Genomic DNA, 22,841 nt, shown 5'->3' on the forward strand with positions numbered 1-22,841 from the left:
AGGATGGTTCAAAAATAAAGAAGTCAAAACAATTCACTGCATCAATAAAACAGAAAAATTATTATATTGCCTGGAGAATCTCAGGGACAGGGGAGCCTGGTGAGCTGCCGTCTATGGGGTCGCACAGAGTCGGACATAACTGAAGCAACTTAGCAGCAGCAGCAGTAACTTACAAAGAACTCATTACTGACAACAAAAGATAAACAGCTCAGTGGAAAATGGGCAGAGGATATGAAAAAACACTTCACAGAATAACATATCCTTAAGAGCAATAAACATGTGAGAATGTACTCAACCTCTCTAGTAGTCAGAGGAATATAAAATTACAATAGGATTCAATCTTACACCCAAAATGGGCAAAAGGAAAATGACAACATTCATGCTAAAGGGGCTACTGGGGAAAGAATACTCACTTTGCTAGTGGAAAAGTGAATTATTACACTGTTTTTAAAAGCAATCTTAATATATCTATTAATATAAAAATTAGATTCCCTTTGACTCAGAATTCCCACTCTTCCAAAGCTATCCCATAGAAGTAAAAGCACCAGTATGTAAGAATAAGTACGCATAGATATTTACTGCAGCACTGTGTGTCGTGACAAGAGATAACAGACAAGACAGATAGCCATTACATGGAAGGGTTGACTGGAATAAGCCACTACCATACCACAGAAGACTATTCAGTTATTAAAAATAATGACCTGAGGATTTCTAAGATACATGGTCAATGAAGGATAAGATACTAAGAAGTATGTATAATATGATCACTCTCTTTCTCTCCTTAATAATGATCAAAATAGATCAATAAATGTTTATATATGTTTACATACTGACTAGAAGGTGCACAGAGAAAGATATGGAAGTTTACACATCCAGGTTGTTCAGTTCAGTTCAGTTGCTCAGTCATTTCTGACTCTTTGCGACCCCATGAACCACAGCACACTAGGCCTCCCTGTCCATCACCAACTCCCAGAATTCACCCAAACCCATGTCCATTGAGTCGGTGATGCCATCCAACTATCTTATCCTCTGTCATCCCCTTCTTCTCCTGCCCTCAATCTTTCCCAGCATCAGGGTCTTTTCAAATGAGTCAGCTCTTCACATCAGGTGGCCAAAGTATTGGAGCTTCAGCTTCAACATCAGTCCTTCCAATGAACACCCAGGACTGATCTCCTTGCAGTCCAAGGGACTCTCAAGAGTCTTCTCCAACACCACAGTTCAAAAGCATCAGTTCTTTGGCACTCAGCTTTCTTTATCGTCCAACCCTCACATCCATACACGACTACTGGAAAACCATAGCCTTGACTAGATGGACCTTTGTTGGCAAAGTAATGTCTCTGCTTCTTAATATGCTGTCTAGGTTGGTCACCATCTTTTAATTTCATGGCTGCAATCACCATCTGCAGTGATTTTGGAGCCCAGAAAAACAAAGTCAGCCACTGTTTCCACTGTTTCCCCATCTATCTGTCAGGAAGTGATAGGACCAGATGCCATGATCTTAGTTTTCTGAAGGTTGAACCTTAAGCCAACCTTTTCACTCTCCTCTTTCACTTTCATCAAGAGGCTCTTTAGTTCTTCTTCACTTTCTGCCATAAGGGTGGTGTCATCTGCATATCTGAGGTTATTGATATTTCTCCCGGCAATCTTGATTCCAGCTTGTGCTTCCTCCAGCCCAGCATTTCTCATGATATACTCTGCATATAAGTTAAATAAACAGGGTGAGAATATACAACCTTGATGTACTCCTTTTCCTATTTGGAACCAGTGTGTCCAGTTCTAACTGTTGCTTCCTGAACTGCATACAGGTTTCTCTCTCTAAGAGGCAGGTCAGGTGATCTGATTGATATTCCCATCTCTCAGAATTTTCCACAGTTTATTGTGATCCACACAGTCAAAGGCTTTGGCATGTCAATAAAGCAGAAATAGATGTTTTTCTGGAACTCTCTTGTATCCAAGTTGTTCGTTTGCTTATTTTAAAGTGGACGGGAGATGAGTGGAGGGCATTAGGGAGAAGATAAACCTAAATTAATCAATCAATTAATAGACAGCAATGAGAAATACGTGGGCCCCCCTGGTGGCTCAGATGGTAAAGAATTCACCTGCAACACAGGAGACCCGGGTTCAGTCCCTGGGTGGGAAGGTCCCCTGGGGAAGGAAACAGCAACCCACTCCAGCATTCTTGCCTGGAGAACCAAGGACAGAGGAGCCTGGCAGGCTACAGTCCATGGGGTCACAAAGAGTTGGACATGACTGAGTAACTAACACTTTCACAATGAGAAATACAACATAGACAATACCCACTTACGTAAATCACCCACTTTGATGTTTTAAAATTTTTTAAATAGATTTCTTGCTTTTGAACTGTGCTGTTGGAGAAGACTCTTGAGAGCGCCTTGGACTGCAAGGAGATCAAACCAGTCTATACAAAGGAAATCAGTCCTGAATATTCATTGGAAGGACTGATGCTGAAGCTGAAACTCCAATTGTTTGGCCACCTGATGAGAACTGACTCACTGGAAAAGACCCTGATGCTGGGAAAGATTGAGGGCAAGAGGAGAAGGGGACAACAAAGGGTGAGATGGTTGGATGGCATCACCGACTCCATGGACATGAGTTTGAGCAAGCTCTGGGGGTTGGTGATGGTCAGGGAAGCCTGGCATGCTGCAGTCCATGGGGTCACAAAGAGTTGGACACGACTGAGTTGCCGGACTGAACTGACCTTGCTTTTAACAAAATAGGATGCTACTATGGAGAAAAGTTTGAATCCTTTTTTTTAAATTTGGCACGTCACATGTCCATTGGGTAGGTCCTCCCCTAGTCTAGTTTCCCAAGAAGATAATCTGGAGAGAGATACAGTGGACTAGCCATACATTTCATCAAATGCCAGCAGGGAAGGCATCAGCCTTTGGGTTATCTGGTATATATAAGAAGAATGAAATCTCCCTGGCCTTGATCTCAATCCATCCTCCTGGTAACACCAGCTAGGACGTCTTCACTCCTTGATCCATCAATGAATACATATAGACTCAGGTCTTCTGAACTCAGAAGACGTCACTATTCTAGGCAACTTTTGGCCATGGCCCTGCCAAGACCTCATTCAAGATGGAAAAGATGACAGTTCCATGAGGCGTTACTTTAAGAGCAGCTACATGAACTAAAGATGAAAATAGGTGGTCAAGAAAAACCAGAATCAGCCTTGACGAGAAATACAGAACACAGCAGCTCTCATTTAGGCCAGGGAGTAAGAGAAAGGGAATGCCATGTTCAAGTTTCACGGAATTGCCCCTTTAAGATCAATTGATGTACTCCAAGCAGTTAAAAATTCTTAAATTAAAAACATTTCTTGAACAAAGTCCCCAGTGAGTAGACTATAACATTCCCAACTGAAGAGATCCATTTCCTTTCATACACATTCACATCTGAGAACAAAAATAAGCAAATGGCTTTATTTTCAGACTCCTCCACCATCTGGGCTGCTCCTGGTTTGCGTGGACCTCTGGCCACTCTTGCTGAGTCCCACTAACTTAGGAAGAACTTCTCCACTCCTGCCACCCACACAATCGCCCTTTCTCTAAATTCCTTCAGAATTTCTTCTTGTTCCGCAGGAAGATATCCTAGGTTTGCCTCTGCGTTGTGCTGGCCATGTCCCCCACCTGCATCCTAATACACTACGGTAGTGGAGTAATGTACCAGGATCCTCATTTGCATCCGTCCTCACTGCATTCCACCCGCTCACTCTCACCCCAGCCCCTACCAGCCCCCAACCTCAGCATATAACCCGGACAGGACACTCCCTCCCTCCCAGGGAAATGGTACATAAAAGCTTAGGTATGTTGAAAGAATGAGTAGCCCAGAAGGTGATGGAAAAAGGGGATTCCTCCAGCTTGGCAAGATAACAAAGGTAGCCAGTCCTGAAAGTGGTGGGTACCCCAGGGACAGCAAGGTCCAAGAGGAATGGCTGTGTGATGCCCCAAGGGAGGCTGGGCCTGGGGTTCCAGGCTCCCCACATCACAAGGAACCCACCAGCCCGAGAGCATTAAAATGATGATGTTACAGACATGACTAGGATGCTAAAAGGGTCCAGGCTCTCCCCATGTCACCAGGCAATGAGGAAGCCTTCTCGACCCTTGTGAACCTGTGATAGATGTGGAATCCCCACTTCAACCCAGGGGAATGGGAGGTCAGAATCAGGCTGAATTCAATAAATAGGGAAATGTGGCACCGACTCCAGACCCCAGTCCGTGAAGTATGATTCACACTAGCTTTTTGTGAGCAAGAGTGTTGTCATCTGATACAGGGCTCCTCAAAGGCTAATCGCCCAGATACCACCTAAGCATCTTGTTAAGATGCAGATTTTCAATCAGTAGCTGTGGAGTGGCCCGAGAAACTGCATTTCTACCAAACTACCACCAAAACACACTTTGAGAAGCAAAGGTCTAAGGCAGGGATTAGCAAACTTCTCCTAAAAAGACAGTAAAAATTTCAGCTTCATGGCCCACCTAGTCTCCATCTCAGCTATCATCTCTGCCACCCACAGGCGGGTGAGAACAGCCACAGACAACATATAATTGAGGGTGATGGTTCCCATAAGACTATATTTATGGACACTGAAATTTGAATTTCAGATAATGTTCATGTGTCACAAAATATTTTTCTTTCTAGTTTTTTTTTCCAACCACTAAAAATATTTTTTAACAAACATTCTTAGCCCACAGACTAAGCAGAGGAGGAGGTGGGGTCTGAATTTGGCCCATGGGCCAACCCTGGTCTACAGTATCCAAAACAGTATAAAAGCCACAATAGGCATCCTTGACTAAATTAAAGTGGGTTGCTCAGTTAGCCTATTTTTCTATCCCGAGACTGGTTTTCCTTTTCCATTATCCTTCCACTAGAGCTGTGCTTATCAAAAACCAGACACTTTGGGGACAAGTGGGTCCTGGCAAATGGACTTCTTCAAAACTCACTGACCTGACTTTAAAAGGCCGCCCTAAATCCTTCTACTTCTAATAAGAGGCCCTGTGGAATAACAGGTTCCTGTTTTAGTGAAAGAGCTTTAAGGAGGAGATTAAACTTCAACCACAGTTTTCTGAGCTAACAGCAGACTGACATGATCAGGGGAAGAAATTCAACCTTGCAGAACAACTGCTAGTAAATTCAAAAGCAATTGTCTCAAACTTCTGTCTGGCGAACCCATGTAAAGATTCTCTCCATTTCCCTCGGCCTTACATCCCATTTTAACTCAAAAGACAGAAAAGACTTCCAGCCATCTTGCAGCCCCTTTCACCATTAAACAGCCATCCCAGGGCCACAGTTCTATCTTTCCAGGAATAAAGCAACACTCCTTAAAGTCCAAGAAGGAGTCAGGGCTCAAGAGACAGAAATAGCCAGGCACCAGCTGGGGGCCACTGGGCCGCACTCTACTCTTCTCTAAGAATTCATCCAGGGCAAGGCAGGCAGAACCAGGCTCAGTTATCTCCCACACCCTGCACAGCACTTCACACCCAGCAATGCCCATATAGGTTTGCTGGATGAACAGATGAGCTTGACCCCATGGCCTGGTATAGGGGAACTGGCCCACTCTGTCTCCCCCTGTTTGACAAGCCTCTCTCCCCATGATGAATGGGTGCTCAAAGGGAGATACTCCTTCAAGGAGATCATTGTCTTTCTCACTTGCTGACTCCTTCACTGGCACCCCTGCGTCAACCAGACCTGTCTTGGCTCCAACACTTACGAGCTCTGTAGACTTAGGCACATTCCCACTGGATGCTATAAAACCTCAAGTTCTTCATTGGTAAAATAGGAGTAATCAATACATCATCCAGAGAAACTATTCAAAAGAGAACATCTGAACAATCTCTATGGCTCAGACACTGTTTAATCAGAAAAGTGCCAGTCTTAAACATCAAGTATGACTGTACTGGGAAGTACCAGCTAAATCTCACCTGCCTGTCTTGTGGTAGGCCTTGGAAAGAACAAACACTTAACACAGATAGAGCAACCTGCATTTCTCCTGACAGGCAGCTGTTCACCCTCTCCCCAAGGAAGCTTCTCCCTCCTAGCTTGTAATGGTGGTCACAAACAAGTTCCATCACCAGCACTTCCTGCAGGACCCCTGACAGTCACTTCCACCACTTATTGAGGGCGTGGCCAGAGCTGCCCTCTGACTCCTACCATAGCCAGCTGCTCCCTGCAGACATCCCGAGGGCTCCTCCCACATGGTCCTACCCACAGAACACACATCTTGCCCTGGGCACAAGATAGCTAGAATCTCATTCTACTGGGAATGCATTGTCAACCTACTTGTAGGAAGATGGCTTACTTGCTGGGGAGGGTGGAGCAGACACTCAAAGCACCCAAATGCCCATTCCATCTCCTCAGATCGGGAAGACAAGGACCAAACCTCAAAGTGCCAAAAAAAAGCAACTGGGTCATTTCTTTGGCAATTAACTCCAGCACATATTTGAAAGGGAAAAACATACAATCCCTTATGAAAAGAAAGTGTGAAAGTAAAGTCGCTCAGTCGTGTCTGACTCTTTGTGACCCCATGGACTGTAGCCCACCAGGCTCTCTGTCCATGGAGTTCTTCAGGCAAGAATACTGGAGTGTGTAGCCATTCCTTTCTCCAGGGATCTTCTCAACCCAGGGATCGAGCTCAGGTCTCCCACACTGCAGGCGGATTCTTTACCATCTGAGCCACTAGGGAAGCCCATACATCCCCTTACCCCTTATAAAGACGTTGTGCCCCTTGGGAAAGACCTGGATCCTGCTCTGGAATAACCCTGACTTCTCCCCTGAAAACACCTAACATGTCTCACATAGGGTCTGATATGTGACACTCAATTTGTCAGCATTCTCAACCCCTTTTGAGACCGGAAAGAAACAAGAAAACCACTTGGTCACAGCTGAGCAGACAACGATGCTTATTATGACTGGGGAAAATGGGAAGTCTTGGCACAGAAAGGGAAGAAAGGAAATTGCACATTATAAAAAGGAATATATATTTAAAAGTAGGGAATATCATAAATGCGGCTTATTCATGGTTAATAGCAGGTATTTGTTTTTGGTGCTAATAATCTAATTAGTAGTCAATCCAGAGTATCCTTTATTATCAGCTGATCCATAATTACTGCTCCATGCTGAGTATTTTCCCGGCACATGATAGCTTTCAACTCCTCAGTACAAACAACCAAATAATTGGTGCTATTATGCTGAATACAGGACTATTCCTCTCCGAGGGGTGCTGTGGGGGAGGGGTTGTTTTCCATTCACGACAGCCTTTGCATTTTCAGCATCTGTTGATTAAGTCCAAGCCATGCCCTATTTAATCAGTCTGGAGGCATACCAAAAGCTCCTTCACACTCTCAAGAATGTGACAGCTTGAAGACATCCTTTTTTAAAGTTTAACCCTTGGACCAGAAACATCTCCAGTCCTCTATAGGTTGGACATGTTCACAGGGGATAGCAAACAAAGCACAGTATATTTCTCTTTGGAAGTGTTGTAAAGTTCCTCCTTGCCTGTTGTTTTAAAATGACTTGTCCTGGAAGAGATAGCTTCTGATATACACTATTTCATTCAATAGCTTCTGGTCGCAACAAGATGTGTGTAATTCTAGGAAGCAGAACAAAGCCCAGCTATAATGACAGGTTGCTAAGGGGAAAAAACATTCAGCATCTCTTTTAGGAGACCAGATTTGGTGTGACTATGAGGGGAGAGAAAGAAGCCGGGGTGAGCATGGTGAAGTGGGAAGAGGTGGTTCTGGAGCCAGACAGATCTGGGTTGGAATCCACTTCCTCCACTGGTAAGTGGCATGACCTTGGGAAAGTCACTTAACTTCCCTAAGCCTTGATGTTGCTCACCTGAAGAACAAAACTACCGACGCCTACTGTATAGGGCTGTCAGGAGGACAGATGTCTGACACAGGAAGCACCTGGCACGCACAGGAGCTCGAGTTCTTAGCACTCTGCTCTTTTGCTGGGTGGGGGGTGGTGGGGAAAGCTAGTTTTCTACAGGCCAGTAGCTTATGCCATATAATTCCATCACTGTAAGTAGGGCTTCCCTGGTGGTTCGATGGTATAGAATCCACCTCCCAATGCAGGAGACAATGGGTTCGATCCCTGGGTCAGGAAGATCCTGGCCACTGCCATATTCTTGCCTGGGAAATCACACGGACAGAGAAGCCCAGCGGGCTGCTAGGCTATCCATGGGGTCGCAAAGAGTTGGACAGGACTGAGCAACTAACCAACAACAAATATAACTAAGCCTCCACATCTTAACCATAAAAAGGTAGATTTCAGCCCAGATTCACTATGGAGCAGCTCCAACAGCCGAATTCCTACTGGCAGTCCCCATTGCCTGGGTCTCCTTTAGAATTCCCCTCCCTGATCCATCTTCCTATGATTCAGCAACTAAAAGGTTAACTCTTCCAGGTATGGTATTTCGGGTGACTGGTACCTGTACCACACTAGCTGTGAAACATCTCCCTGTACGTAAAAGGGAGTAGGAATTGGGAAATTGGGAAGATCTATCAAGACAGTTCTCTGTTCAGAAACAGAAGCCAGTGGCTACAAGAAGAATGAAAACTTCTGCACCCTGACCTCAAAGGAGGTGCTAATACCCAGAGTCAGAAGCCACCCACTCAGTCCATTCTTTTCTTTTCGAAGGCCTTATTGAGGTGGCATATGCAAACAGAAAAGAGCAAGCATTCAGTGAATTTCCACAAAGCGAACATACTCAAGCTACAAGCACCCAGATCAAGAAACTAACAGGACACCAATTCCCCAAACGCGCCCTCCCCGCTCCCCCGCCCCACAGATTCCCTTCTGGTCACTGAGGCCAACCAAGGGTCACCGTGAAGCTGACTTCAAACACCACAGGTTAGTTTGGCCTGTTCTTGTGCTCTAAGTAGAATTCCACAGCCAATTCATCAGTCGGGAAGATCCACTGGGGAAGGGAGAGGCTACCCACTCCAGTATTCTTGGGCTTCCCTGGTGGCTCAGCTGGTAAAAAATCCTCCTCCAGTGCGGGAGACCTGGGTTCGATCCCTGGGTTGGTAAGATCCGCTGGAGAAGGAAAGGCTGCCGTCTCCAGTATTCTGGCCTGGAGAATTCCATGGACTGTACAGTCCATGGGGCCACAAAGAGTCGGACACAACTGAGCACTTTCACTTTCCTTCCACAGCCTGAAGGCCAAATCTGGCCTGCCACCTGTCTTAGGACACCCTGCAAACTAAGAATGGCTTTTACATTTGTAAACCTTTGACAATCACACCAAAAGAGATGTATTTCATGAGATGGGAAAACTACATGAAACTCAAATTTCAGGGCCCATAAATAAAGTTTTACTGGAACACAGCCACACTCATTTCATTTACATAATGTCTTTCACTCCACAATATCAGAGTCGAATAGTTACAACAGAAACCATACAGTCTAAAAAAAAAAAAAAAAGATTGAGTACACCTCCAACATATGAACCTTCAAATCGCAAACTTTCAAAGATGCAAACGTGCATTCCATCAATGTCAGGCATGAGCGAAATGACAGCTTGCCCTGTCTCCTTTTGCTGACGGTCCTTCAGCTCTACCTTCTCTCACCTCCTCTCCCTCCTCCAGCCAGTAAATCTTCTTGCCTGTTCACTCGATGCCAGCCCCTGTATGCCAGTTGTTGTATACTGTGCTTTTCAAAGTACTGTACTGTAAGATTGTCTGTCTCTTTGGTCGCTAAGTTGTGTCTGATTCCTGTGACCCCAGAGGACCCCTGCCAGGCTCCTCTATCCACGGGATCCTCCAGGCAAGAATAGTGGAGTGGGTTGTCATTTCCTTCTCCAAATTAAAAATGTTTTATTTTTTTGTTTTTTATGTATTATTTATGTGAAAACTATTATAAACCTATTATAGTACAATACTATATAGCTGATTATGTTAGTTGGGTACCTAGGCCAACTTTGTTGGACTTAGCAATCAAACTGGACTTAGGAATGTGCTCTCAGAATGGAACTTGTTTGTATATAGGGGACTTACTGTATCTGACCCTTTACAGAAAAAAGTGCTGACTTTAATTGGAATGCAAGGCGTTCGTTTTAGCAGAAAAGCTAAAACCTGAAGCAAAAGCCATAATCTCAGTGTTAAGAGAGGCAGGGAAAATTACAGAGAGTTTATCTGATCCAGAATTAAACAAATGATTAGAAAACCATCAGGACTTTTGAGCAGAGAGGGAAAATACCAGAGTTCTCTAGGTTTATGTTTCCTTTCATTCTTACTCCAAGAATATCCTTAAAAAATATTGTCCCCGTTAATGTTGCCATGCGCTGCAGAAATGCACAAGAGTGGAAAAGTCATGTTTCTGCTCAGGATCCTGCAATACAGACTGTGACATTCAGGCCACATCACAAAAGCATTACCATGAGCTCTCTAGTAGCTCACCAGAATTGCAGACAAAAATACCAGGATGTCATAACTTTAAGCATATACATGGGCAGCAAATCCCTTACTCACACCCAATCCTCAAAGCAGCCACCAAATGGCTGAACCGTGGCCCTTCAAGGCTGAAGAGCAGGACGCAGGCAGGGCGCCCTCTATCTTTGAGCCGTGAGGCTCTCTCCGGTGATGCTGGGTACCTTCCAAAGTCACTTCCCTGGAGTCACTCCCCCATTTACATGCCTCACATTTCAAATAGGATGTATGTCTTAGATTCTTTCAAATGACATTTTTCCTCTTAGAGGAGAATTGCTTCTGATTGTTTAAGAACCACATTCATCACGAAACGGATACAGATCAACAGTTTCCGTCTTAATTGCAGGATCCCATTGACTTCTGAGTTGAGCAGCCTCCTGAATGACAGCAGAGCTTCATTTCCTGCTGTCAAACCTTGCCAATCTTGGGTGGGGGTTTGGGGTGGGGGGTGGTCACTAATAGAAAGACAGAGCCAGTACCGACAACAGGACTGAAGGAGCACGAAAGCCTCTCTCCACTTCTCCCAGGATCACGAGTCTGCCAGTCCAGCCCAGGATACTCCCCAAATCACCTGCAGCATGTTTCTGTTGGGTCTGAGACTGAGTTAAACTTGGCCTGTCCTGGGAGAAAACACAAAGTCCTGGTGGCCCTTCAGAGACAGGTTGTAGAGTTCCCTTAACCTGACCCACCATTCCCCTTTACGTGCAGAAAGGCAATGCTGGTGTTTTATCAGAGGTGGAGAGGTCATTTTTCAGCAAGAGCATGAGCTTTTTGTCCAGATGAAAATATACACAAAGCACGTACACATATAAAAGAACTGCCACTTCCCCTGGAAAAGGAAGCTAGCCGGACATTGAGCATAGGCATGATAGAAACAGCACAGGCTTTACAGTCAGAAGAGTGAGTTCAAGGCCACACAGCGGTTGGGCGAGCTTGCCTGTCTCCTCCCTATTGTAACCTCAGTTTTCATCCTACTTCAGAGAACGAGGGTAACAATAACACCCACCACACGTGGTTGCAGGAAGAATCAAAGGAGGCATTTGTGAATAAAAATGCTCTGTAAACTCTGTAACATCACACGAAAAGAAGGAGGGAGGAAGGTCTCTCTTAGCCTCCAGTTTCTGATTCACCTTTAATCATTCAGGACTTTGAGCAGTCCCTCTGCAGGTGAAGACCACCAGCCCACCACAGTCAGGACCTGTCAATTCAGCACTCGGCTGGCAGCTATCAACTGCCCGCCTATTAATAGCCAATTATCTGGGTGGCTTAATTAATCCATGGACCACGTGGTCTGATCTCCCAGAGATCCTAGAAAACAGTGAGCCTGAAACACGAATGCCAGCTAATTTCTCAATGACCATCAGGGAGTTTGGCCTCCACGATGCCTACACATTGCAGCTGCAAGTGATGGGAGCATAAATATTGATCGGCTCAGTTTCTCTGTGGCTAGGGGTGGGGGGAATTTAATGATTAGAGTGCTCTCAGAGGAACAACGGGAACTACATAAATCCCCAGCCTGGGCCATTAGAGGGAAAAACATCCTAATTTCCAAACCTTAGTGACGACTGAGGCAAGGGACTGATTGCCTCTTGGGAAAGAGCGTGTCAAGATGGGCCGGTCCTACCCAGCCTGGAGATGCTCCTCATGCTCTCTTGGCCGTGAATGCGATGCAAACTGGGTTCAAACAACGTGATCGTTAGAAAGAGGCAGCTGGGTGGTGGCTGTCTTTGGCTGGGCACTCAGATCCAGTGGCAGGAACAAGTGCCTGTGCTGCTTGGCCCTGTATTTCCTTGAAAGATCTCTGTAGCGCTCACAGTTAAGAAGACAAGTGATATGAGGAGAATTTAATTATTTTTTTAAGTGCCTAATCTTGTTTCTGGGAAATGGTAGGCAGAAGAGACTCTGTACTTGAAATCGGCTTTGTCTGGAGGCAGTGGTCCACTGGCCCCTTAATTCCAGCCAAGAGGGCTTGTGCTGATATAGGGCGTCTGAGCAGAATGGCTCAGGGTGGCCAGAGCAGCCACGTCCCTCCTTTGGAAAGAACTGCCTTTGCGTCCAGACCAGCAGCTAGGCAAGCCGCTCCTGACCTTGGTCGGAGCCTGCAAGAGGTACTAGGCTCCCAGGCCTCCAGACTTCTTTCTGGGACTCCTGACCAAGTGCCCTGTGCCTCTCTGCTCCAGGGCCCTCTTGCTTCCCAGAAAACGTGAGTAAGAGAAGGAGAAAGAATGTGATGAAGGGAGGAGAGAAGTGATGGAAAGGAAAGCAGGAGGAAAGAGGACTCCCTGGGAGGCATATATACCTTCCTCTCACTGTAGACGCATCTTCCTTCCTCTTGCCATCAGCTTCCTAGTGTCCATTAGGTCCTGTGATGGCGGCAGCTGCTACCGAATGGAAAGGCTGCTGCCCCAGAAGGTCATTTCAGGCCATTTATCCTCAAATGCCAAAATGCCAGAGCCAGCAAATTTCAGGAGCTTCTGCAGAATTCCCCAGGGTGCCAGTGTACACGTGAGTGTGCATGCCCGTGCTTTTCACTGTCCCAAAGGGGTTCTTTCTTAATCAGCTCAACATCTCAGGACTCAGAAGCTGATTTAGTGTTTGGTTAATCTAGCGTTTCTGGTAAAATAATTAAAAGATAAGTAATAGACTCAGGGTATCCGTGGTATAATTATTTAAAGCCATGAGGTTTCACTTCAGAGTTATTCACAAGTAACGCAAAATGACTCAGACTGCTGGCAAGGCAAGTGGGAGATGGATAGATAGGGCTGTAGCATGCTGCTCCCTTTCACAGATGATGAGACTGAGCCCAGAAAAGACTATCTGAGTGATGTCTGGCACCACCAATGGCAGAAAGAGACACCTGGGCTGCCAGGTGTATTAGAAAAAACAGAAGGCAAACCCACACTTGACTATGACATGATAGGAGCTGCCATGAGAGGGCTGGGGTCTCCATTTTCCGACCCTGGTGCACAGTTTGAGTCTCTGAGGTCCAGACAAGGAGGAAGGCCAACTACGCAGCTCTGGGTCCCTGCGGGCAAGTGGGAAGAGGCAGCAGCCAGCTGTAGAGACTCACTTCCCCAAACAGATGGCAGGTCTATAACACTGATCTCAAGTGGAATGTGTAAAAGTCATAGCAGGGTTCACAGACGCCCCCAGAGAGGGGAGCTGTGGGTTTGTCCCTACTTTCTAATTCAGATTCCTTTTCCGAAAAATACATCAGGGACTTCGAAATGCTCTGGAAGAATGACATACTGTAAATGTTAGAAAGTAAACAGAGGCACAGAAAAACATTTCTTCAATTTCAAAATTTGTTCCTGGGTGCCTGATAATGCATAAGACTATTTTGGAAATTTGGGATGGTAGAGGTGTGGGAACGGGTGCAGGCAGAGGAAGCAGATGAGATGGCATGTGAACCTGGCCCCGTAAAGATCCTGGGCCTTAGGCACCAGCCAAGGGCAACCTCATTCTGTCCCTGTTGAGCTAATAAATGACCTCTTATGCGTGGAGATTAGCACTTTTAAATGATACAAACAGATGAGCAACCTTGGAAAAGGGTAGTCTCTAGACAGGCTGGGGAAGCTTGTGACAGGGACATTAATTTCTCCTTCCTTTCTGGTTTTGTCCCTGTGTCTTCTCTGATTGCAGCAAGTATCATTCTGGGCCTCTGGGAAATCTTGAGACAGGGATTCCTGGTCTTTGTTTCCAAAAGCACCAGGCAACTTAGGAGAACAAGGGTTTAGGTACAGAGAGGGAGAGAGATATCCCCAGACTGACCCAAAGAGATTCCCTTAAAATAGATCTGTAGGTCCCTGGGATGCGGCCTGGGGGAGAATACCAGCTGGGACAAGGACACAACCCCAGGCAGGCCAAAAATGACCCAGGGAAGAGAAATTCCCACCAGCGTGATGGGGCTGATCAAGGCAAGAGAGGAGTACAAGGGGAGCTCAGGGTTTGGTTTCTTTTTTGGGAGGTGGGGGGCAGGGGCGGTGGTTTGTTTTGTTTTGCTTTAAGCTTGTTAATATCTAGAAAGCAAGGCATGCTATTTCTTGAATACCTGGAGTTCTAACCTGCTAGTCTCGTATTTCCCAGCTTCTCACAGTAGCCACATCTGGGCCTTGAAGGCAGCATCATCCCCGCCACCTTCTCCAGGAATTGCCTTAGATGGGAAATCAGCACAGTGCCCAGCGTGGGCACCAGCACACGCAGGCACGAATGTTCACGAAGGATGAAGGTTCATCTGAAAACGAGCTGTTTCTGGTTGTGCCAGAGTTGAAATTCCCTGAACAGAATCCAAAATATGCCCACGGAGCTTCAGCGGATTATTAGGGCCTCTGTCTCTAAAACTGATGAAATTGTTGTGTGTGTGTGCAAGAAATTATCTAATAAATGAGGAATACAATAACAGTGCCATATACATAAGGTGTGTGCAGTATGCAAATATTACAGAAAACAAGCTCCTTTCTGACAGTGTTTGCCATATTTCTAGCACAGCACAAATACATTTACATGGCCTGAGGCACTTTACTCAAAGCCTTTACATTTCCAATACCTTCCTCCAAAAGTACCCTCAGGTCTCAAATTCTTCTTTTACTAAGCCCTAAGCCCCTGGCCTCGGAAAAGGCAATGGCACCCCACTCCACTGTTCTTGCCTGGAGAATCCCAAGGACAGGGGAGGCTGGTGGGCTGCCGTCTATGGGGTTGCACAGAGTCAGACACAACTGAAGCGACTTAGCAGCAGCAGCAGCAGCAGCAGCAGCAAGCCCCTGGCCTAAATTTAGTTTATTGAAAATAAGAGAAAAATTTGCTGTTTAAAAAAAAAAAAATTCTGTCAGTTATTGTATAATTCTCCAAATGGCAAACAAATGATAGAGGAGAGAAGAAATGGAAACATTTTTCTGTCTTTTTTTTTTTAGTGGTACAGTACTTATTGCTAAAATCCTGTTTAAATGAAAGCATCAAGCTTGTTACATGATTTTCAATTAGGAATTAGAGCTTTGCTGAATTTGGGGGTGGGAATCCCCATAAAAATCAAATCAACATTGAAAAGTCAAACTTAAAGAAATCTTTATTTGAGCTATTAATAGAACAGCCCTTCTTGAAACTAAGAAAAAAATCCAATTAATTTTCTTAAACCAAGGGTGCAGCCTGGCTTCTCCGTATCACTTGGATTGTGACGGGGCATAGGTTTTATTTTATTATCAGGCCCACTTTGGAGATCCCACTGCCAGGTGAGTGAGGATATGTCCTAACAGTGAGGAAGACAGTCAGGGCCTAGTCCCCAGCAAAGGCAACTGGCTGCATGGAATGGACAAGCTGGGAAGTCCCCAGCCAAGGAGCCCGGGCTGCAGCCCTCTCCTGTCCAATCCCTCCACCATTTCAACTTCTCTAAATATTTCAGAGGGAAGGGAGCCCACTGCTCTTGCTTTGGAAAATAAACTGACCCCTCTACCACACTGGGAAGAGCCCTAGGCAGAGTCCCCATGGCTTCAGACACATCCAAGGCAAGAGCTCTCTCCCCAGGACTGGGCAGAAGCATCGACTAGAGAAACCTGGGATACTGAACTCACCCAACAACCAAATTTTTTGCCCTACAATAGACAACTGTCCTTGGATAACTCTTACTGTTGAGGAAACAATCTCTGCCCTGGCAAACGATTTCTAGACCAAGGGTGCTGCAACCACCCAATGACGCTGCAGCCTGCCAGCAGGGTTCACTCTGTCCAGCCAGAAGCGCTTCCTCAGCCCCAGATGGCTTCCTCCATGGGCAGGGCAGGATTCCCTCTGAGATGGTTTCCCCACAGATTGCACCAACCTCCCTGGAGCTCCACAAAGACCAGCACCTCGAGATGAGTCATGAAGTGCTTGGAAAGTAGGTGGGCACCGTGCAGCTATAAACATCCCTGACCTCACCCCATCATCCACTAGCAAAGACCCAGGCATCCAAGTGGCTTGTGGCAAGGAAGGAGCACAGGGTGTGGGTGGTTGCCAGGATGATCCAATTCCATTCTTGTGCTGATGCTGCCACTTAATTATAGCCCTGCTATCTTGGGCCAATTGTTTAACCTCATTACTCAATCTCATGTGCATTAAAGTATGATCTGCCTTATTGTTTGTGGTCATTGTGAAGCTTAAATGAGCTAATACATGTGAAACGGACTTTGTGAATTTGTAAAATCCAATGTAAATGCTAGCTATTGTTATTTCACATGAATGCACATGCTCACACAAGCTTGGACCACCAGGAACTCAAGAAGAATGAAATTATTCGGCCATATTTACACGGGGCCCACTGAACCACACACACAAAAAAAAAAACCCATAGACTTGCTATTCTTCATCTAGCTTCCAAAACCATCCATCAGTAGGCTACTTCAGATTCACGTGGGGCCCTTGTAAAAATATATATATATATACTGATTCTAGGACCTTCTACCAAAACCCACAGAATCATAATCTCTGCAGTAAATATAAAAATGTGTATATTAAACGAGCTCTCTTAGGTGGTTCTGACATGGAGTCAGGTTTGGAATCCTACTGCACTCCTTGGGACCCAACATGCAAATTTCCTGATAGATCAGTGATGGGAACAACTGTTGTGGCCCTGAGAAGGACCTCTCTCTGTCTCTCCATCCCTCCCCTCAGATACATACGCACCAAGATACAGAGGGGTGCTCATCCACTAGACACAAAATACACCCACGAATATACACAACATATATAAGCAGACACACAAAGCGTAGTACAGGTGAAAGAGAGAAAGAAGAAATAGACTAACAAAAAAGGGTGACCAACAATAAGAAGTATCAAGATTGTTAAAGTCTAAAGAATTCATGGTTATAAAGGAGACAGAAAATGGGGCGGGGAGATGTTAAGACAAAGAGCAAGTGGTCAAAACTAGGAGACCCCTGTTCCATGACTGCACAGCACTATATCTGACGTTAGACCACTGCCCCCACCCCATCCCACTACTCATTTGTTCGCAATTCTGCCTCAGCCAGGAAGTTGTGAGAGCCACCCCCAGACGGCAGAGGCAGAGTGTGCTCCTCATAGCAATGCCCAAACCCAGCACAGAGCCTGGCCTGTGGCTGCACTGGATAAATGTGCGCTCAACACACGGCGGGATGAGAAGAAGCAGGTAAGGAAGAACAACAAAGCCCACAAAGGAAGAAACAGATCTCTGGTCCCAGCTCCCTGGAGTAAACTAGAATAAGCAAGCTTAAGGTAATGAAGTTCAACGCAAAACAGAGTTCATGTCCCCGCAGGCATCATTAACTGCATCACAAGGAGCAGAACCACCCAGGGAAAAAGAGGAAAAGCTCCCCATATCTATGGGCGGGTCTGAAGTGAGTGAGAAAATCGATCCAGTGTGATGAAGGCTATTGGAAGGCATCCATCTGACCTTGTCACTCCCCTGCTTAGTGCAGCCTCAAGGCCCCTGGAAACCCTCAAGGTGCTACCCAACAGGACTCTTACACATTACCCCCAACTTCATCCCCGCCATCAGCCACATGCTTTGACGATCGAATTGTGCCAAACTCACCCAGCATGCTGTGTCATTCCTCTCGGCCTGTTTGGTGCAATTAACCTCTACCAGGAATGCCGTCCCTACCTAGTGCCAAACCTACTGTTCTTCCCTCTCTACTCAGTTCCCTGTGCCCTCCTCCTCCTCCTCCATTAAGTCCCCAGGCCCCCATGACACCTAGTGCACACTGTATGGTCCTGGTCCATTCCTGAGCAAATCCCCTGCCCGCAGAGAATAGGTTCTGCATCTCTGTACCCACAGCAGCTAGCACACTGCCTGGCACACAGCAGATCATCAATAAATGCTTGGGGAATTCAATCGAGCATTGGCAAGATTTCAGAATGTAAGTGCCCAAAGACAGTTAAAAGGCAATCTCAGAGGCAACTTGATATAGTGGAAAGATCCTGAATATCAGAGGTCTGAGTTCAAATCAGTAGCTCCTAAGGCAAGACTGAATCAGTTTCCTAATCTATGGAATAAGGAGAATCCCACCCAACTCCTACAACTATTTATGAAGCACCCACATGTACCTGGCACCTAGTCGGTCCTCTGCACTGTACTTACTCCCCTTTCTCCCCATTATTTTCAGTCTCCTGCTTGGGACCATAAGCTTCTCCAAGGGCTCTTTCACAGTTACTGGACGACCTCTCTGGACCCTGTTCATAAATGTTGCCTGGCTGGTCAGGAAACCCCCCTGAGGCTCCCTTCTGTTGTCCCACGGCCAGGTCTGTGGAAGAAGAGACCGAGGAATGGGGGCTCTGAGTAAAGGTTAAGACTGAGCCTGCAGGGACAGCCCAGTGGCTCCGCTCAGATGAACCGCCTGGGCAGGAGTTGGAAAAGCCACTTAGACTCTCATTTTCCCAACTCCCCACCAATACCAAGGCGTCGGTTTTTACAGGCTCTTTAGTGATGTTCAGGGCACATTCATTTCAACTTCCAATGCAGCTGAAGAGATCGAGGACAATTATAAAGCAAGGGTTGCGACAGGCTGGGTGGGCCCGGGAGGCAGCCGCCCGGGACGCTGCAGGGCGCTCGCCCGCGCCGCACACGCGCGCGCGGAGCACCCCCGGGCCTCCGGCCTCCCCTGCTCCGGCCTGGCAGCTGCGGGAAGCAAGGAGGTCAGCGCGGCCGCCAGACTTCTCTCGGGCGCCAAGCGCCGGCCGGCCCTGCCACCCGACCGCCACCACCTACTATCTCGCAGCGTCCACGGACTACCAACCCCCGGGCGGCTCGACCGCTGCGCCCCCGCCGCCCCGGGACCCAGGCGAGCTGTACCCAAGTTAAGAGCCCCGCTCCGCAAGCCAGCGCGCGCCCGCCACCCACACCCACTCCCACTTCCACACAGCGCAGGGCCGGGGATGCCCCCCTGGGCTTTTGTAAAATCCAGAAATATCACACTGTAGCCGCATCCGGCGCCGGGTTACCTGCTCGCAGCACCCAGACCCCCGCCCTGGCTTCCCGGGAGCCCGCAAACCCCGCGCGCGAGCTGCGCGCCCTCCTGCCAGCCACTGCCCGGCGTTTGGCGCGCAGCCAAACCCCGTACCTTGGGGGTCTGCACTTCGGGTCCGGTCGGAACCTCCAACTTCTTTTTGGTTACCCAGAAGAATAGCAACACGGTGATCCAGAGCACCCCGAAGATCGGCAGCACCAGGCGGCGACTCAGGCGCCGCATGGTCCCGCTTGCCTTCCTCTTGGCGTCACTGCGCCCCGGGGGCACCCCCTGGCGGTCAGGGTCGGCGGGGCAGGTGTCCTGGAGAGTACCCTGCTCCCGCGAGCGCTAGCCCCGGGATCCGGAGCGGAGGAGGTCCGGCGGGAGCCTGCCAGGCGCCGCGCCCGCTCGGGAGAGGAGCGAGCAGAAGGGGGGACCACGCGGTGCCCCGAGGCGCGGCAGGCGAGGGCCGAGGGGCCGCCAAGCTGGACAACCGCTCCAGCCGGAGAAGCGCGGTAGCCGCCGAGATGCTCCCCGCGCCGCCGCCGCCGCCGCCGCCGCCGCGAGGGAAACTGACTCGAGCTGCGGGGAGGGAGGAATCCGAGGCTGTGCCCGGCACCCCGCGAGGAGCTCCAGCGGGGAGTGGAGGGAGGGAGAGATGGGGGAGGGAGGACCGACAGACAGACCGACTCCGAAGGGGAATCCGGGCGGGAGTGAGCTGGGCTCTGAGAGCGGGCGCTACCGCCGCCCGCCCACCGAGACACCGCCGCGTGCTGTTCTGGGGCCGCCCGCGCCGAGCCCCGCGCGCAGCTCGGGGGCCATCCTGGGATGGGGCGGGGCGGGGCTGGAACGGTGCGTCCGCGAGACCCGCCGCCCCCAGCTGCACGCCGGGACCCAAAGGCCAGCCTGTGCCGGAAGGAGCGGTTCTTAGGAGGACTTTCCCGCTCGCCGCGGGGGTCTGCCCGTGGCGCTCGTAGCCTGGTCCGGCTCTCTGTGCACCCGCCCTAGGGGAGCTGGCGCTGGGACCTTAGGACGCTGGCAGGCCTGCTGCCTCACCCGGGGGTCACTCTCCTGGCTGTTCAGGGCCAAGGCCGAGTTCAGCCAACTCCCCAGGGTGTTTCTCTGCCTGCCTGCAGCTGCCTGGCAACTTTTTCTGCTTAATGGGAACACTGAGTTGGTCTAAATTTAACTTTAAAGAAATCCTTTTAAAAATTAAGGTGCAATTACCTCCCTTAAGAGTTTTCTCTCCCTAAGGATCAGGGCTCTGTGTTTGCAGAAAGGGAGTGGGGGTGGGGTCCAAAGTTGGGTCAACCATGTGGTTGACACTGCAAAGTCAACACTGCAAAGTGACTTGGGGGGAGGCGGGTAGTGGGTGCAGAGGGCTATCTTTCAAAAGCCCTTTTCCCCAAATGCCTTTTGGAAGTGCACCCTTCTTCCTCTTGAAGATTAAAACTACTTGGGTCCAGAGGCAGAGCACAGTCTGAACTACATGGGCCTCAGCTAGGCTGGAATGATGCTGATAACACTGGATGAGGGGTTCCTGGCCCCAGTCAGCCACAATAGATGTGTGAATCATGGAGACCTCAGGAGGCTTAGATTCCTCATCTGTAAAATGGGGACGATTTACAAGTGAATGAATAGTTGTGAAAGCTAAGTGCAAGGTGCTGGTGTTACTTGATCATCTGATCCCAGAAAGAGGGGGAGAACGACACCTTGCTCTCCCTGGGGAACAGTGCCATCTTATGTGTGAGCCTGACTTGGAAGAATGCTTATCTCATCAAGTTGTTAGTGAGGTGAAAGTGATGCACCTAATACTGTGGCCATCATCCTCTTTGCCTCTCCCCACAGGGCCCAGCATAGGAGGCAGGCCAGGTGTAAAGTAGGGCTCCAGAATTCACTCTTCAGGAAGACAAAGCCAGCAAAAAGTGGAGTCAAAAATGGAGGCATCTGCCCCTGTATTTGGTACATTGTCTTTCAGTCACAGAACAGTCTTTCCTCCTAGCCCCATCGTGTTCTTGGCTAGGCTGTAGGTAAGAAGTTATGGGTGGGAACAAAGATAGAAAATAAAACAGCCCAGAAAAGCTGAGCACTCTTGCCAGCCCATCTCAAGATTCAGCTGAGCTCTCAGACCATCACACAGAACCATTTGCCTGTATCAGAACTCTGTACTCTGAAAGGTGGGGGTAGGCCCCCCAGCCACTGCTTTGGCTGGGCAAAGGTCCAGGTAGGTCACGGTCTGGGAGGGCTGGGGGCAGCAGCAAGAGAACCCCTCTCTGCAGTATCATGAGCTTCCTGGATCCCTTCCAGCAGCCTTGCCCTGGACCTGCGGTGTGGGGCCTGCAAAGTGTTCTGCGGCAGGCTCTGCAGGGGACCCCCAGGCAAGTCGCTGAGATGCTGTCAGCTCCAGGCAGGAGCCGCAGCTCCGTAGTCCATTGCTCAGCGCTTTGTGGTGCTGCTTCTGAGTAACAGATGGCAAACAGTTACACAACACCACCGCCAAGCTTTAGAGATGGTTGCAGCAGCACACACCGCCTGCTGCTGAGGATGTAAGGTGCTTCGTGCTGTCTGGCATCTGGGGAAACTGAGGTCCTGGTTCTCCCATGGCAGCTCCATCCGGGGCCTGCGATACCTGGGAGTGCGGTTATCAACTTTCAAGGTGCTTGCTTCTTAATTACTACTTTGTCCTCCATTCAAGTGGAGGAGATTCCCTGGGCCTATGAAAGCTGTCAAGAGAATCCAGTTTTGCAAAGTGTCATTACCTGATCCAGCCAAAAGCCATATTAGTTTGGGTTATCAAGCCAGTCACTGTCATTAGGGTTGAAATTGATTTCAGATGGGACTTCAAACATCTGGAAGCCAGGTTGAGTCTCCATGCAGGGCCCAGCCCTTTAAGTCTCTCCCAGCCTATCCAGGGATTCCCCCAAATATTTAAAACTTTAATAACCAGCTTAAGTAATGCAGAGCACAGCTGATCCCAGTGGGGGATTAGTTATCATTGGTGATTAATCCAAGTGACTTTTTTCTCATCACAGTCTATATGGTGAAGAAAAGCTCCTAGCAAAAGATTTAACATGACAGGAAAATAAGGAAAATAAGTACATTCTGAATTAGGACTGTCCTATTGCCCTTTAATGGTCTACCCTCAGGTCTTGATAGTCTGGAGCAAATTCCTCATTTCCCAGGGTCTGTTTCCCATCCCTAAGGTCCTGCCCTCTCAAAGGCCTTCTAGCTCACACCTATGGGGTGGTAACCTTCCTCATCCCTGAATTGAAGCTCTTTTTTTTTTTTTTTTTTTGCCACTGTCAATTGGCAAGTTCTCTCCTAGCAGCCGAAAACATTAGAGACTGAATTGGGTATTGGAGCAGATGTGAGTCATCCGCGTTCGTATAAAAACTATGGAATAAAACCCATTATGGCCCGGGAACACTATGTGAAGCAGCAT

General features: G+C 48.1%; 1 protein-coding gene across 2 annotated transcripts in view; it reads right to left on the minus strand.

The window, feature by feature from the left end:
* The window catches only part of GALNT14 (polypeptide N-acetylgalactosaminyltransferase 14), a 221,953-nt gene extending 201,574 nt beyond the window's left edge, over window positions 1-20,379 (minus strand). For both annotated transcript variants that reach the window (XM_069582915.1, XM_069582916.1), the window contains exon 1: window positions 19,514-20,379. In XM_069582915.1, the coding sequence (XP_069439016.1) occupies window positions 19,514-19,642 (129 nt within the window). In that variant the 5' untranslated portion in view covers window positions 19,643-20,379. The remainder of the gene's footprint in view (window positions 1-19,513) is intronic.
* Window positions 20,380-22,841: the final 2,462 nt, after the last annotated feature.

The sequence above is a fragment of the Ovis canadensis genome, chromosome 3 (assembly GCF_042477335.2).
Source record: "Ovis canadensis isolate MfBH-ARS-UI-01 breed Bighorn chromosome 3, ARS-UI_OviCan_v2, whole genome shotgun sequence".
Lineage (NCBI taxonomy): Eukaryota > Metazoa > Chordata > Mammalia > Artiodactyla > Bovidae > Ovis > Ovis canadensis.